Source organism: Salvelinus alpinus, chromosome 2 (assembly GCF_045679555.1).
Source record: "Salvelinus alpinus chromosome 2, SLU_Salpinus.1, whole genome shotgun sequence".
In the NCBI taxonomy this organism is placed as follows: Eukaryota; Metazoa; Chordata; class Actinopteri; order Salmoniformes; family Salmonidae; genus Salvelinus; species Salvelinus alpinus.
The window spans coordinates 84,656,513-84,674,945 of NC_092087.1; the positions used below are offsets into that span (position 1 = coordinate 84,656,513).

Here is an 18,433-nt window from a genome sequence, read left to right on the forward strand (position 1 = left end):
TTTTTAAAGGCGTATGCTTCCTTCTGTTATGACCTTACACCAATTAAGATCAGCAGAGTAAGGTGTTTACATGACTAATGCCAAACTCAGCCTACTGCCATAATCAGTTTCATAGGAAATTATTAGTGTGCATGTAAAGCACTAGTTATTTGGTGACCTTGACAGTCATTTCTGAACATAATTTATTTAAAGTGATTAGTGATTCATTTACATCTGTCCCTCATTTTAAGGTCTACCCTGTTTGGGGCAGCAGGTAGCCTAGTGGTTAGAACGTTGGGCCAGTAACCGAAAGGTTCCTAGCTCTAGTCCCCGAGCTGACAAGGTAAACATCTGTCGCTCTGCCCCTGAACAAGGCAGTTAACCCATTGTTCCTAAGCCATCATTGTAAATAAGTATTTGTTATTAACCGACTTGCCTAGTTAAATACAGGTTAAATACATTAACTGAACTCTTGTTTTAATATGATGAAACTGTTCTTTAATTATTTTTTGAAAAATAAACATTGAACATCTAATAGTCAAATCAGAGTAAAAGCAGGTGAGCTGGTTCTACTGTTTTTGACAATTTACTGCTGTTTTGTGGTGGAAAACTGAGGAAGTCAATCCTCTCCCCATACATAGACATGCTAGAAATATTTGAACAAGAACTTTTTTTGTGAAAATTGCATTCAATTGCTACTCCTTGTTGCACAATACAATACTAGCTTCCATTCCCATCACCAGCGGATTCATGGCTGATTTAAAGGACTAATATACCCATGTAAAATAGCGGTTTTGTTGTTTTTAGTTGTCCCCCATTACAGTCAACCATGTTACTTTATTTGGCACATTGGCACTTACTAAAGTATTTATTTTTATTTAACCTCGAGATGAGAAAACTTGTTTTTTCTTTAGTTGAACACATGCTCTTTATGACAGAATGTTAAAATGATGTGAAATCAAACTCTTTTTTTTAACCAAGTTACACTTCTTAAAATTGGGTGGAACGACCAGATATTTTCATCAATATATAACTCATCAATTAATTGTTACAGAAGCAGACTGTAGTCTAATCCACACGCCATGGTTCTTACTTAATGAAATCAAATCTCCATGTTCCTCTTCTCCTCTCTCAGTTCCACTCTGCCCCGGTGTTTTCCTGCAGTCGACCAGATCCAGCAGTAAAGTACAGGGAGGCGATTGACCTGGGGACTCCGGGAGGGTGGAGGGGGACGGGCTAGCTTTGTCCTGTTGGCCGCAATAAGTATTCTACATAGATTAAAATGAAACTAAATATTTGATTAATTTAGTCTACACCTCTAATTGATTTGGGTGTATCGCTAGACAATCTCATTTTTCCTGAAATGTTTAATCGTTCACTACAACAAACAAATCTCATAGCATTGGGTTAGTGGAGGCTTGGGACAGTCAGAGTTTCCACCATATTTCTTATACCAGTCATTTCCTTTCAACCAGCGAGAAAGAGACGAAGCGAGAGGGATAACTGGGCCCAGAAGCTGGCTTCTGGCTTATTTGATGGAATATACATTTCGTAAAGATTAGGTTGTTAGGAGAGTATTGATAAAAGTAGGAAACTTTATATGGGAGTAGTGCCTGGTCGTCACTAGTTACAGCAAACAAAACCATAAACCACGCCCATTTCTACCATTGATCTTATTAAAATTTGATTTTAACCCTAACCTTAACAACACTTCTAACGTTATTCCTAACCCGAAATAAAAATACGATAGACGTTTGACTCTGTGGCTGTGTAACTAGTGGAAACACGCATATCTGCCTCTCATTGGCAATAATGGTCCCACCTGATCTTGCCTCTTTATCGATTGCCTTCCAATGTTGAAGACATTTATTTTCTTTGTTAGAACGGCCACTTGAGTATCTGGTCAAATAATGGACAATGTATTCGAAGTCAGTGAAAGAATGTGAACACTTTGGGAGGAAGGAGAGATTATTAGGTCATAGTCACATATTCCTAAAAATTATATAGTATTAGGCTACTTTGCAGAAAGAAAATCCCTACACGTTTAACCGTCATGGTTTCTTGTCCGGCGGTTTAAACCGAACACATTTTACACGGTTACAACACAGCAGGCCTATACTGTTAAAACCAGACTTACCCGATCCATTGTGGAAGCTATTGTTTCTTTGTATGGAATGAAATGTTGTAGGCTACAGTACAGTTTGACTACTTTGTTGTAGTGTTCGGATAATGACTTGGGAGTTGCCGAGAGAAAATTCGATTCTCAAGACTGCAAATGATGCGCCCCTAGACCAGAGCAATCAAACATCTATTTAAATATCAAAACGTAAGTTAGAACAAATAAACGTCTCATATAGCCTAGTATTACCTCAGAAAGTTCCTGGATAACATTTTACGTGATCTATAAAAGTCGAGTAAAGTCAAGAAGACGTTCAACAACACCCCCTTTCACTAAGAATCCTGTTGTCTGCTATCGTCTACTTTTACCTGACAGCCACTTGGAACACATGCGCAAAGAGGGAGAATCTCCACAGGCCTATCTCTCTCTCGTGAGGGAGTGTCTGGGAAATAAATGTTCCGGTCTTTCGCTGCTGATATAATGGCAGCTGCGGTTCACCACCAACACAGATAGGACAAAGAGCTATTTATGCAAATATTTTCAATGGGTGCATCAAACCTAATTCACAAGTAATTCTCCGGTCAAAAATAAACCTAAGTCCAGTGATGAAAAAAGTACCCAATTGTCATACTTGAGTAAAAGTAAAGATACCTTAATAGAAAATGACTCAAGTAAAAGTCACACAGTAAAATAATACTTGAGTAAAAGTATTGGGTTTTAAATATACTTAAGTATCAAAAGTAAATGTAATTGTTCAAATATAAGTATGAATAATTCAAATGTCCTTATACAAAGCAAACCGGAAGGCACAATTTTCTTGTTTTTTTATTATTTACGGATAGGCAGGGGCACACTCCAACACTCAGACATCATTTACAAAAAAATATTTGTATTTAGTGAGTCCGCTAGATCAGAGGCAGTAGGGAGGACCAGGGATGTTCTCTTGATAGGTGTGTATTGAACCATTTTTCGGTCCTGCTAAGCATTCAAAATAAAGTAAAAGTTGTCAAATATATAAATAGTAAAGTACAGACACCCCAAAAAACGACTTATGTAGAACTTTAAATTGTTTTTACTTAAGTACTTCACACCACTGCGTAAGTCTTTCTTCTAAACTAAACTACAGCCAAATATACTGTATTTATAACTAACTCCCTTCTGTCTATGTATATAACTTGTATACAATAAATAAATAATAAAATAAAGATGTAATTTCAAAATAACAATAAACAATCCTTTATAGCTAAAATATAGCTAACGTTAGCTAGCTACAGGTTTGGAGGCCACTTTAAAGATGAACCCTCTATCCTGACACCTCTGGATCAGTGCATTATTAAACATTAAGATGCAATAAGTTATGTTATCATGAATATATATACTCAGCTAGAGGAGAGAACATGATAAATTAAAAATATAATTTATTCCTCTTCTTTCTCAACTTTCACTCCATTTCTCTCTCGCTCTCTTTCTCCTTCTCTAGGATCCGTCGCTGCACCCTACTGTGTCTGTCTGCGTCTCCTCTCCCTGCCCCAGTACAGTCTGTGATGTCATGAGGGAATCTCTTTTCCATTATCCTCTGTTCTCCGTGGCCACTCTCCTTCCTGGACCGTCGCCTAGCGACCGTGCTCAGAACCTTGAGCCGTTGCCAGGAGCAACCGTGTAGCCTCCATGGAGGAGGCGAGGATGATGTCACTCATTATAAGACCTTGGTTACATCCCAGGCCACCCTGTTCATGCAAACCACCAGACCGCTAATATTTTAGGCTAACCCTATTTGTTGATGTAACGGGTACCAAACTAGTTATACATTTGGACAATATGTTCATCTGGGAAGAAAGTTATCCATATTACAAAATACAAACATTTGGGACTGACCAACAAGTAGCCTCTCTGAACACTGAGTTTTCAAGGTATACTATGGGTGCACCCTCAAAAACTCACTAGGAATACACCAATCATAGCACATACAAATGTACAAGGCTAGACACACAAAACAATTAGCCTACACTTTTTAAAACGAGAATGAGATATACAGAGTTAGCTCAAATGTTCAAATTATTATCTTTATATTCAAGCATCAAGCATATCAAAAGTATCAAAAAACTTCACACACACACACACACACACATTCACCGAACTTAAACATAAGCTACAACAATGTAAGTAAGTATAATACAAAAGTCAAAAAAGAACTCCTCTACAAACAAATGTAGATTACAATGTTCCCTCACTGGTGTCCATAAAGCCAACAGCACACAATAAACACATCTATACACTGAGTGAAATTGAACATTGGCTACATAACTGCAAGTATAATATGAAAGTCCCAAAAACATGCCTCTGTACAAAAGCTTTAACTCACAGCAAATGTTCCTTCACCCTTGTCAGCCTGTTAAGGAAGAGTCATAGTATAGCTGCTTCAGAGTAACCCGGAAGTAATTACCACTAGTAACAATATAAGCTCAAAAAACTAGCCATGATTGTTGGCCATGTTTTCCAAGTTATATGCAGCTTCATGTCTGTGTCCTCTGTAGCTCAGCCCACATTTACCAATAACTTTAACTACATCAATCACACGTTCCATGACCTGCCTCCTCTTTGATCAATCACACGTTCCATGACCTGCCTCCTCTTTGATCAATCACACGTTCCATGACCCTTCTCCTCTTTGATCAATCACACGTTCCATGACCTGCCTCCTCTTTGATCAATCACACGTTCCATGACCTGCCTCCTCTTTGATCAATCACACGTTCCATGACCCTTCTCCTCTTTGATCAATCACACGTTCCATGACCTGCCTCCTCTTTGATCAATCACACGTTCCATGACCTGCCTCCTCTTTCTGACCTGGTCTCATTGAGCTGACATTTGCTTATCACTCAGAAGGGTACGGATGTCTGCTTTGCTGGCTCTGAGGAAAAAGACTAATGCACTTTCTCTATGGGTCTTGCTTCACTCATGTTCCTGTACTCTGTGATGGGCATGTTTCCAGACCTGCATGGCTCCTTTGACAAATGCACTATCACTGGCTGAAGGTTTTGAGAATGCAAGACATACTGAGCAGAACAGGGAGTGAGTTACTTCATTGTATGTCAGCCATTTTCTGAAATTACCCGGTGCTCCCGACGGCCAGTCCGCCATTGTGCACTGTACACTCTTAGAAAAATGGATTCCAAAAGGGTACTTTGGCTGTCCCAATAGGATAACCCTTTTGAGTTCCAGGTAGAATCCTTAACCCAAAATGTTTATACCCGGAACCAAAGAGGTTCTGTCTGGAACCAAAGAGGGTTCTTCAAATGGTTCTCCTATGGAGAAAGCCGAAGAAACCTTCAAGGTTCTAGATAGCATCTACTGTCAAATCCACCATTCCAGTGTCTTAATTGGTATATTGTATTTACTTCGCCACCATGGCCTATTTATTGCCTTTACCTCCCTTATCTCACCTCATATGCTCACATTATATATATACTTATTTTTCTACTTTATTATTGACTGTATGTTTGTTTTACACGTGGTCCCGTGTGGCTCAGTTGGTAGAGCATGGCGCTTGCAACGCCAGGGTTGTGGGTTCATTCCCCACGGGGGGACCAGGATGAATATGTATGAACTTTCCAATTTGTAAGTCGCTCTGGATAAGAGTGTCTGCTAAATGACTAAAATGTAAATGTTTTACTCCATGTTTGGTTTATCCTGGCCAGGTCGCAGTTGTAAATGAGAATTTGTTCTCAACTTGCCTACCTGGTTAAATAAAGGTGAAATTAAAAATAAATAGCACCTTTTTTTCTAAGCGTGTTGCCACGCCCACTCTATAACACTTCCAAAGAAAGAAATTGTCACCGCGCATCACCATGGCGTTGATGAATTGTGTGACGTCATTGCATCGGCAATCCACAAGACTAACATCTGTTGGAAAAAAGTTTGGATGTTGCCACACACAAACCTACTTGTTAACAAAATTGAGGAAGTTTCCTTTAAAATTATTCACAAATATTATCCTGCCAACCACTATATGAAGAAGTTTAAGGAAAACATCAACTCAAATTGCTCCTTTTGTAATGACCACCCAGAAACAGTGTTGCATCTTTTTTGGCATTGTATTCATGTAAGAAAACTGTGGCAAGACATCAGTAGGTTTATAATTGAACACATTTATGAAGATTTTACACTATTGTGGAGAGATGTACTGTTTGGATTCTTCACATACGATAGAAATAAGCTGGAACATTTTTATGTCATTAATTTCATTATTCTTTTGGCCAAATTTCATATACACATGTAAATTTACAAACAAAAAAACACATTTTCTTACCCTACAAAAAGAAATTGAACTGTATTTTAAGACAGTTAAATACTCTACTAACAAAAAAGCTGTTAGAATTGTAAGTATATGTATGTCCCTTAATCCCTTAAGGTCATTGTGTAATTGTAATGTGATATTGTACCCCCTAGCTCGATTGTCCATTGTATATAATCTATATATACTTGTGTTCCCTTATGTACTTTCTGTATTGATTTGTTGTTGATAATAAAAAAATAAAAAATAAAAATCTATATTTTTTAAATAAATACATTTAAAAAACATATGGACATTGAGTTCCCGGCGTCATTTGTTTGGCTTCTAACTGTTAGAGGATTTCTGCATCCCAAATGTCAACCGACATTATATAGGGAATATGATGTCATTTCAGACAGACTATTTGTAAGTTTATTCTAGTCTGGTGTATGGATGTGATGTTTAAATCACTGTGCACATTTATTGTTAGGCCTCATTAAATAAAACTGATTATATTGTGTTATTTAATACATGGAGCGTACTAAGTGAAATCAAGCCCAGCGTATACTTTTGTTTAAAAAGGGATGATTTAACCCAAAATCATTCTCATGATAAATTATATTGCATTTGCCAAAAAATCTAAGCAATTACAATGTTAATTGCAAGATGTGTATGAAGGTCCCTATTCAGACTTGAGATATGTAGCCTTAATATGGACTGAAGTCAATAAAACATGGACATTAGGCAATATTTTGGGACTTAAGTCGATGTTAAATTCTCAAATCTGAATAGGGTCCGACGTGAACAACAGTGTGACCACCACATTAATGAAGTTACAGAAATTATTTCCCAGTTTGTTTTGCGATGACCATGACACTCTACAACATTATAGGCAACAGTTTCCTCTCGATAAAATACACGCAAAGAGCTAAAAAAAACAACCTGCAATGACGAGTTAGGTGTATTATCTTGTTCCCTTTCAGATATACAAAGCAGCTCAGTCAGCTCAGGCTCAAGCCATTAGCCAGCGACCCATGTAGAACTTGTCCAAGCCCCTATAGTAGGGCTCCCGAGTGGCGCAGCGGTCTAAAGCACTGTGTCTCAGTGCAAGTGGTGTCACTACAGACCCTGGTTTGATTCCAGGCTGTATCACAACCGGCCGTGATTGGGAGTCCAGGCAGAGTCATCTTGTGTTCAGGTCTTCTGGTGTTCAGCTTCATCCAAAATGACACCCCATTCCCTACATAGTGCACCAGAGGGAACAAGGTACCATTTGGGATGCAGACAATATCATCTTGTATTCAGATCTTGTTGTTGGTTGTGGTCTCCTTGGTTCTGGGTTTGATGACTAGAGGGGTGTCCTACTCAGCTTCTTGTGCCGTAGGTCTGTTATGAAAAGAGACACAACATGTCATCATCAATCTTCACTTTTGGGGTCTCATTTTAAGTAATCATGTAGATTTTAACACATTTAAACCAATCAACTGCTGGTCTGCTTAACATACAAGTGTTTTATGCATTCCTAAGTGTCAAGCACAAGTACCATCTAATAAAACATTTATGTGAGATGTTGTAATGTCTGGACTTACTCACCGGGTCCCAGCACTAGGGCAGTTGAATTTCACAGCATCATACTGGACATCCTCATCCTCTTTCTGTGGTTGAGGAGGTTGGACAGTGGAGTACAGAGTCACTTCCTGGTTATTGGAGCAAGATAGGTGGACATTGGCGTAGTCAGCATCACCCTGTTAGTCTGTGCCACGGTAGGGGCCATGGCCATGCCTGAGACGTTGTCATACACTGGACTGAGTCTCCCTGGAGGAGAAAAGACAGACAATATAAGCATACCGTGGGAATATTCCATTGGTTCCATTGTGCCAGGCAAGATTAATCGAGCACTGTTAAAAGATCTGAAAGAAAACAAATACTTTTTGACCTCAACTCACCTGTCCATTCCCTGCTGACTTTAATGTTTTTTTACACAAGTGAATGAATGAGTCAAACATTGAACAACAATCACGTTAATAACAACTCAAACTGATGAAGTAAAATATAAGTCTTAGAAAGATGCTCACCTGAACCACATGAAGCCAGAGAGACAGAAGATAAGAACCACAACTACAATTCCTATAGCAGCATTCTTCTGTATGTCCCATCAGCTGCACTGAAACCTAGTAAATGGTTTTACAATAAATATGTCTAGATCTTTTTGGGGCAAACTTATTCTAGAAGAGGCCTCTGGTCCATAGTGAGAAGCAGATGTTGTTAAGCAGATAATGGATTTAATTTATTGATCAATTGAATACATGAATACACACCTTGTAATGTTGAAACATTATTCTACATTACACAATTATTTAATGGGTAATGGGAGTTAATTAAATAAGATACAGCTCTGAACACCCCCACCCACCTCAACATCCCCCTCTATACATAAACTGTTCACTATGAAATTTTCCATTTAGATGACAAGTTTACAGTGGTGTAAAGTACTTAAGTAAAAATACTTGAAAGTACTACTTAAGTAGTTTTTTGGGGTATCTGTACTTCACTATTTATATTTTTGCCAACTTTTACTTTTTACTCCATATATTTTGACACCCAAAAGTACTTGTTACATTTTGACAGGAAAATGGTCCAATTCACACACTTAACAAGATAACATCCCTGGTCATCCCTACTGCCTCTGATCTGGCAGACTCACTAAACACAAAGGCTTAATTTGAAAATTATATCTGAGTGTTGGAGTGTGCCCCTGGCTATCCATCCATAAACATAACAAAAATAATAGTGCCATATTGTTTGCTTAATTTAAGGAATTTGAAATGGTTTATACTTTTACTTTTGATACTTAAGTTCATATTAGCAATTCCATTTACTTTTGATACTTAAGTATATTTAAAAACAAATACTTTTACTTTTCCTCAAGTAGTATTTTTACTGGATGACATTCACTTTTACTTGAGTCGTTTTCTAGTAAGGTATCTTTACTTTTACTCAAGTAGGACAATTAAGTACTTTTTCCACCTTTGCACGTTTGTGCTCTCTGGTATTTTTTCAGTGACCCTGAATGAGCAATGCTCTTTCCACAACGTTTCTCTCCAGTGTGTGCGAGTAAGAATTGAGTTTAATAAGCATACTGAGTAGAACATCAATAGATACAGTCACAAATATTTATATTTTTTAAGAGAAACGGGGCTGTCTGATAGGATTTAGTTCCTCGATCCCTGTCACTGGCCCACACTCTAGTACATTAGGTGGGTAATGCACCATAACGTTGGAAGCCAACCGCTGATAAACTTCACAGAAGATGATCTATTTTCATTGTTAGGTTGGCGACTTGAGTATTTTAAAAATATTTTTATTTAACTAGGCAAGTCAGTTAAGAACAAATACTTATTTACAATGACGGCCTATCCTGGCCAAACCCTCTGTAACGGGTGTCTAGTTCTTCCTCCTCCTCGGACGAGGAGAGGAGAGAAGGATCGGAGGACCAAAATGCAGCGGGTTGTGAATACATAATTACGTTTATTAAAGTACAGACGAAAACCGAAAACACTTCAACAAACTACAAAATAAGAAAACGACGTAGACGAAACCTGAACATGGAACTTACATAAAGACACGAAGAACTCACGAACAGGAACAGACTACATCAAACGAACGAACAAACCGAAACAGTCCCGTGTGGTGCAACATACAGACACGGAAGACAATCACCCACAAACAAACAGTGTGAACAGCCAACCTATATATGGTTCTCAATCAGAGGAAAACGTCAAACACCTGTCTCTGATTGAGAACCATATAAGGCTAATTACAAGTGACCTAAACATAGAAACACAAAACATAGAATGCCCACCCCAACTCACGCCCTGACCAACTAAACACATACAAAAATAACATAAAACAGGTCAGGAACGTGACAGAACCCCCCCCTCAAGGTGCGAACTCCGGACGCACCACCAAAAGTCTAGGGGAGGGTCTGGGTGGGCATCTGTCCACGGTGGTGGCTCAGGCTCTGGGCGTGGTTCCCATCCCACCATAATACATCCCCGCTTCTTTATCCCCCTCACAATGCCCACCCTCCAAATAACCCCACCTAAATTAAGGGGCATCACCAGGATAAGGAGCAGCACCGGAATGAGGGGCAACACCGTAATGAGGGGCAACACCAGAATGAGGGGCAACACCAGAATGAGGGGCAACACCAGAATGACTGGCGGATCCTGGCTGGCTGGCTCTGGCGGATCCTGGCTGGCTGGCGGCTCTGGCGGATCCTGGCTGGATGACGGCTCTGGCGGATCCTGGCTGGAAGACGGCTCTGGCGGATCCTGGCTGGATGACGGCTCTGGCGGATCCTGGCTGGATGACGGCTCTGGCGGATCCTGGCTGGATGACGGCTCTGGCGGATCCTGGCTGGATGACGGCTCTGGCTGGTCATGGCTGGATGACGGCTCTGGCTGGTCATGGCTGGATGACGGCTCTGGCTGGTCATGGCTGGATGACGGCTCTGGCTGGTCATGGCTGGATGACGGCTCTGGCTGGTCATGGCTGGATGACGGCTCTGGCTGGTCATGGCTGGATGACGGCTCTGGCTGGTCATGGCTGGATGACGGCTCTAGACGCTCATGGCTGGCTGACGGCTCTGGACGCTCATGGCTCACTGGCGGCTCTAGCAGATCCTGTCTGGTTGGCGGCTCTGGCAGATCCTGTCTGGTTGGCGGCTCTGGCAGATCCTGTCTGGTAGGCGGCTCTGGCAGATCCTGTCTGGTTGGCGGCTCTGGCAGATCCTGTCTGGTTGGCGGCTCTGGCAGATCCTGTCTGACGAATGGCTCGAGCGGCTCCTGACTGACTATCGGCTCTGACGGCTCGGGACAGACGGGCGGCTCTAATGGCTCGGGACAGACGGATGGCTCAGACGGCACTGGGCAGACGGATGGCTCAGATGGCGCTGGGGAGACGGATGGCTCAGATGGCGCTGGGGAGACGGATGGCTCAGATGGCGCTGGGGAGACGGATGGCTCAGATGGCGCTGGGGAGACGGATGGCTCTGGCCGGATAAGGCGCACTGTAGACCTGATGCGTGGTGCCGGAACTGGAGGCACCGGGCTAAGGACACGCACCTTCATGCTAGTGCGGGGAGCAGGGACAGGGCACACTGACCTCTCGAAGCGCACTATTTGCCTGGTGCGTGGTACCGGCACTGGTGGCACCGGGCTGAGGGCACGCACATCAGGACGAGTACGGGGAGAAGGAACAGTGTGTACAGGGCTCTGGAGACGCACAGATGGCTTAGTGCGTGGTGCCGGAACTGGAGGCACTGGGCTGGAGACACGCACCATAGGAAGAGTGCGTGGAGGAGGAACAGGGCTCTGAAAACGCACTGGAAGCCTGGTGCGTGGTGTAGGCACTGGTGGTACTGGGCTGGGGCGGGGAGGTAGCGCCGGAAATACCGGACCATGCAGGCGTACTGGCTCCCTTGAGCATTGAGCCTGCCCAACCTTACCTGGCTGAATGCTCCCCGTCGCCCGACCAGTGCGGGGAGGTGGAATAACCCGCACCGGGCTATGTAGGCGAACCGGGGACACCATGCGTATGGCTGGTGCCATGTATGCCGGCCCGAGGAGACGCACTGGAGACCAGACGCGTTGAGCCGGCTTCTTGACACCTGGCTCAATGCCCAATCTAGCCCTACCAGTGCGGGGAGGTGGAATAACCCGCACCGGGCTATGCACACGTACAGGAGACACTGTGCGCTCTACTGCGTAACACGGTGTCTGCCCGTACTCCCGCTCTCCACGGTTAGCCTGGGAAGTGGGCGCAGGTCTCCTACCTGCCCTTGGCCCACTACCTCTTAGCCCCCCCCAATAAATTTTTGGGGTTTCTTCACGGGCTTCCGTGCTAGCCGCGTACCTTCATAACTCCAGTCTTGCGCTTGATTCTCCGGCATCCAGCCACGTCTCCTTGCTGCCTCCTCATATCGCCGCCTCTCTGCTTTCGCTGCCTCCAGCTCAGCTTTGGGACGGCGATATTCTCCCGGCTGTGCCCATGGACCTTTTCCGTCCAATATTTCCTCCCAACTCCAATAATCCTGTGTAGCAGGCCACTGCTCGATTTCAAGCTGCTTGGTTCTGGTGAGGTGGGTGGTTCTGTAACGGCGTTCCTCCTCCTCTTCATCCGAAGAGGAGGAGCAGGGATTGAACCAAAATGCAGCGTCTTGATATGACATTATTTATTAAAGAAAACACGAAAACACGAACTTCACTTGAAACTAACAAAACAACAAACGGAGTAGACAGACCTGGACGACGAACTTACATGAAACACGAAGAACTCACGAACAGGAACAGACTACATCAAACGAACGAACAAACCGAAACAGTCCCGTGTGGTGCAACATACACAGACACGGAAGACAATCACCCACAAACAAACAGTGTGAACAGCCAACCTATATATGGTTCTCAATCAGAGGAAAACGTCAAACACCTGTCTCTGATTGAGAACCATATAAGGCTAATTACAAGTGACCTAAACATAGAAACACAAAACATAGAATGCCCACCCCAACTCACGCCCTGACCAACTAAACACATACAAAAATAACATAAAACAGGTCAGGAACGTGACACCCTCCCCTATCCCGGACAACGCTGGGCCAATTGCGCGCCGCCCAATGGGATTCCCTATCACGGTCGGTTGTGATACAGCCCAGGATCGAACTAAGGTCTGCAGTGAAGCTTCTAGCACTGAGATGCAGTGCCTTAGACCGCTGAGCCACTCGGAAGCTCTTGAGTGTCTGGTCATATAATTAATCATCTGACTTTCAAAACAGTGGAGGTGAACAAGTGCACACTTTAGGAGGAAAGTGAGATAAGTAATATGACAGATTTCTAAACATGATATAGCAGACGGGTACTTTGCTGAAGGAAAGAAAAAATCCCAACAAGTTTTACCGTAATGTTTTTTTTGTCCAAGCTATTGTTTTTTCAGTGTTCATTCCGAAGACAATAAATGTGTAAACTACAGTACAGTTACTTTGTTGTCACAGTGTTCAAATAAGGATTAGGGGGTTGCCGAGAGAGAATTCCAGTCTCAAGGCTACATGAAGAATCTTGTCTGCTATCGTCTACTTTTACCTGACAGCAACTTGGAACAGAGTTCTATTTGAGTCCAGTTGTTCTCAAGGCTGTTGTTGCATCTCCCTCCCTGCAGCCTAGAAACATAAAGAGAGACAACAAACACACTTTATAACTGGTGAAAAACTACACCTGATACTTCAATTAAGCAGGAAAAAGCACTTATTATAACAGATGTGTAGCACTGTAAGACACGTGAATCTCTGTTGTTGTTTTAAACCTGTTTTATTCTCAGGACCAGGACTACAACATTGAGTATTGGGACCCAGGCCAACAACATATCCTGGTCTCTATTCTCAGGACCAGGACTGCAACATTGAGTATTGGGACATAGGGCACCAACAACATATTGGTCTCTTCTACATAATACAATTAAACATAAAAAAATATATACATATTTTAAAAATGAATATGCAATCAGCAATGTAAAACAAAACAAGAAAACATGAAACCACATTCCAGATGTTTTACAATATTTTCATGCAAGCATTTGTTCCACGTAACAATTCACCAAAAATAAGTAGAATGGTAATGTATAGGATATTGGGCTGGAATTTTATTTCTGAAGAGAGTGCTCGCTCTTCTCTCACTCGGTTTTGGTTCATGCAGGTGACTGTGACCCTCAGACCAGTTGGCAGAACACAGAATATGTTCTGGATGTTAAGATAGGAGACATTGATCAGTTTCTTGGGAAACTGAGCCTGCGGGATAACAGCCAGTCACATGCAGGAACCAATTCATGTTCTGTAGATTTTAGTTTAGCCGTATATAGGACAACTGCTGGGACTGCCCCAGCAGAGCTCCCGATCGATGTGTACTATGGTGCATTGAGTTGGTTGGAAACTCTCCAGTTAACTGTGAATAAACAATGATTCATTTAAGTTTGACTTCGAGTGACCCCTGTGTAGAATTTCCAAAACAATATTATCAAGTGTATTTCCAGAGTGAAGAGAGAGGAGTTTGGTAGGGGAGACGTTACTGGTCGTGAAAAAACAGAAAAGTGTGAGATCTGTGGTTGACATGACCTATAAGTACTGATGACGCCTCATCCTAACAACCAAATTGTATGAACATCTTTCTGGAGCACACTTAAAATACAATAAGGAAAGTTGAAAGATATCACTATTAAAATCCTTTAAAATAAATAGAACATAATTTGACCACACCAATAGTCCTATGTCTTCTGTACTTCCATGTCCCATCAGCTACACTAAAACCTGGTGAAGGGTTTTACAATAATATGTGAACATCTTTTAGGAGCAAACTAATTATACAAGAGGCCTATGCTCCTTATACATGTTTTATTATTATAGATAATAAAAACATAAAATGAATGTGATAAGCAGATGTTGAGCAGATAATGGATGTAATTTATTGATCTTTTGAATACATGAATACACACCTAGTATTGTTGAAACATTATTCTACATTACACAATTATTTAATGGATAATATGATTTAATGAAATAAGATACAGCTCTGAACACCTCCACCCCACCACACACACACACCACTCCTACTCCAAGACACTTGATACATATGGATCCAGAGCTGCATTTTATGCTACACAGGTTACCATGGTAATCAGACTTAAACTGTTAGAGAATGGGAGATGAATGACTCTTTACAATATGTTTTCTATTGAAACTATCTTCAGAGAACTGTAACCGGTGCCGGAGGAGGGAGATGCTTTCTGGTGTTGTTTCAGTGACCCTGAACGAGCAAAGCTCTTTCCACATAGACATGAGTAAGGTTTCTCTCCAGTGTGTGTGAGCTGGTGTCTAGTAAGGGCTCCTGAATGATTGAAGCTCTTCCCACACTGATCACAGCTATAAGGCTTCTCTCCAGTGTGTATGCGTTGGTGTGTAGTCAGGGCTCCTGAACGATTGAAGCTCTTCCCACACTGATCACAGATATAAGGCTTCTCTCCTGTGTGTATGCGTTGGTGTGCAGTCAGAGTGGAATATTGAGCAAAACTCTTCCCACATTGATCACAGCTATAAGGCTTTGCTCCTGTGTGTATTCGCTGGTGTCTAGTCAGACTACCTGAATCCATGAAGCTCTTACCACACTGATCACAGCTATAAGGCTTCTCTCCTGTGTGTATGCGCTGGTGTCTAGTCAGACTACCTGAATCCATGAAGCTCTTACCACACTGGTCACATCTATAAGGCTTCTCTCCTGTGTGTATGCACTGGTGTCTAGTCAGGTCTTCGGACAGAGCAAAGCTCTTCCAACACTGATCACAGCTATAAGGCTTCTCTCCTGTGTGTATGCGTTGGTGTCTAGTCAGTTCTCCTGATTGATTGAAACTCTTCCCACACTGATCACAGCTATAAGGCTTCTCTCCTGTGTGTATGCGCTGGTGTCTAGTCAGGTTTCCGGATAGAGCAAAGCTCTTCCCACACTGATCACAGCTATAAGGCTTCTCTCCTGTGTGTATACGCTGGTGCATAGTCAGGTTTCCTGATTGATTGAAGCCTTTCCCACACTGATCACAGCTATAAGGCTTCTCTCCTGTGTGTACACGCTGGTGCGTACTCAGGTTTCCGGATAGAGCAAAGCTCTTCCCACACTGATCACAGCTATAAGGCTTCTCTCCTGTGTGTATGCGTAGGTGTGTAGTCAAGGCTCCTGATTGACTGAAGCTCTTCCCACAATCAAAGCAGGGGTAAGGCCTCTCCCCTGTATGAATTATCTGAGATTGTAAGGTTTTAGATGCAGCAAAACTCTTCCCACACTGAGAGCAGCGGTACATTTTTCTCCCAGTGTGAATCTGCTTGTAAATGACCAATTCCCTCTGTTTAGCAGAACTCTTCCCACAGTCAAAGCAGCAGTGGTGAGGTTTCTTCCCTATACGTCTCTGCTTCTGTTTCTTGAGGTGTTCTGATTTGGAGAGACTCTTCTCTTTCTTGTCAGCATCATGATGTTGTCGAGGCTCCCCAGATGATAAGCCCCTCCCACTGAGAGAGCAACGATTAGGGCTGTCCCCTGTGAAACAAAGATATTGAATAGCATGGACATCTGAAATCAGGCTACCTGATGGAACTTTGATAAATGCTGAAAATTGGCAATCTAAATAAATGTACTACCACAGCAAACATGTTAGTTTTGAGAAGCATGAAGGAAACTTGCGCTGCTCGTGCTAGAACATATGCAGATTAAATATGCCTCTATGAATCTGATGAAGGCCTTGACGTGTCCTAATAATTTGAAATATTGCTCAGAAAAACAGGTGTTTTTAACAGCGTCACTTCGATTGTCAACTTAAGCTGTTTTGTGGTGGAAAACTGAGCAAGTCAACCCATTTACCCATACATAGACATGCTAGTAATCTTTAAACAATTCCATTTTCTGGATTGCATTAAATTGACACTAACTGTTGTAAAAAACAAGCTTCCATTCCCCGTCACAAGTGAATTGGTGGCTGATTCCCCGTCACAAGTGAATTGATGGCTGATTTATGACTATTTTACTGTCAACCCTGTTACTTTATTTGGCACATAGGCACTTAGTATAGTTATATTTTTATTCAATGTCTTGAGATGGGAAAAACATGTTTTTCATGAAATTGAACATGTTCTTTTTATGACAATGTTAAATATATATATTTCACCTAATTTTAAGTTACTTTTAAAAATGGGTGGAACTACCCAGATATTTTCATCAATATATCATTAATCAATGAATGACTAAAGTGCAAAGAGATGGCAGAATTCTGATATGACATCATTGTTTTAGCGCCATCTACTGAGTTTTGGAACTACGGTGTGCGACATGGTTCAATGTTCCAATATATCAGCACAATCTACTTTTTTTATTTTTCAAATCGCCGCCGTCTTGAAGCAAAAATTGGGATCATGTTTACTGCGCTAATGACCATACCAAAAAACAGTAAAAAAAAAAAAAAGAGCAGTGTAGAATACAGTGAACTCAGCAAAACAAGGAATGTGTGGTAAGTACATGCGGGCCGCCATCTTTATGCACCTCCGCTATTGTTTCAGAAGCAGACTGTAGTCTAATCTACACACCATGGTTCTTACTTAATGAAATCAAATCTCCATCTTCCTTCTTTTCTCCTCTCTCAGTTCCACTCTGCCCCGGTGTTTTCCTGCAGTCGACAAGATCCAGCAGTAAAGCGGAACTGGGAGGCGTTTGACATGGGGACTCCGGGAGGGTGGAGGGGAACGGGCTAGCGTTGTCCTGTTGGCCGCAAGAAGTATTAAAACGTGTATAATTAAACTAAATATTGTATTCATTTAGTCTAAACCTCTGATTGATTTGAGTGCATCCCTTAAATCTAATTTTCCTTGAAATGTTCAATCGTTCACTACAACCCACAAATCTAAGAGCATTGGATTGGTGGAAGCTTGGGCTAGTTTCCACCATATATCTCATACCAGTAATTTCATTTCAAACAGCAATTTAGAGGCGAAGCGAGAGAGATAACTGGGCCCAGAATCTGGTTTCTGACTTATTTTATCGAATATAAATTTCGTAACGATTAGGTTGTTATGAGTGTACTGTATTGATAAAAGTAGAACACTTTATATGGGAGTAGTGCCTGGTCGTCACTAGTCATAGAAGTCATAAACCACGCCCATTTCTACAATGGATTTTATTTTAACCCTAACCATACTACTTTTTTATTTAACCTTTATTTAAACTAGGCATGTCAGTTAAGAACAAATTCTTATTTACAATGACGGCCTACACTGGCCAAACCCGGATGAAGCTGGGCCAATTGTGCGCCGCCCTATGGGATTCGAACCAGGGTGTCTGTAGTGACGCCTCTAGCATTGACACGGAGTGACTTAGACTGCGCCACTTCTAACGTTATGCCTAACCCTAATAAATAAAAACACGATATAGACATTTGACTTTGTGGCTGTGGTAACTAGTGGAAACACGCACATC

At 41.9% G+C, this 18,433-nt stretch overlaps 1 protein-coding gene and 1 long non-coding RNA gene across 6 annotated transcripts in view; one reads left to right on the plus strand and one right to left on the minus strand.

Moving 5' to 3' along the window:
- Nucleotides 1-18,433, minus strand: part of LOC139544836 (zinc finger protein 271-like) — a 174,335-nt gene that overhangs the window by 93,586 nt on the left and 62,316 nt on the right. The window contains exons 1-2 of one of the 5 annotated variants that reach the window (XM_071352087.1): nucleotides 2,117-2,415; nucleotides 1,802-1,928 (exon numbers count right to left, since the gene is read on the minus strand). In XM_071352087.1, the coding sequence (XP_071208188.1) occupies nucleotides 1,802-1,928; nucleotides 2,117-2,125 (136 nt within the window). In that variant the 5' untranslated portion in view covers nucleotides 2,126-2,415. Of the gene's footprint in view, nucleotides 1-1,072; nucleotides 1,248-1,801; nucleotides 1,929-2,116; nucleotides 16,508-17,547; nucleotides 17,720-18,433 lie in introns of those variants that run through there. The other 4 variants (XM_071352072.1, XM_071352077.1, XM_071352062.1 and 1 more) reach the window with 4 other exon arrangements.
- Nucleotides 17,241-17,758, plus strand: LOC139545374 (uncharacterized). Its single transcript, XR_011669050.1, has 2 exons — nucleotides 17,241-17,471; nucleotides 17,605-17,758. It is a non-coding gene; the product is annotated as an uncharacterized lncRNA (long non-coding RNA).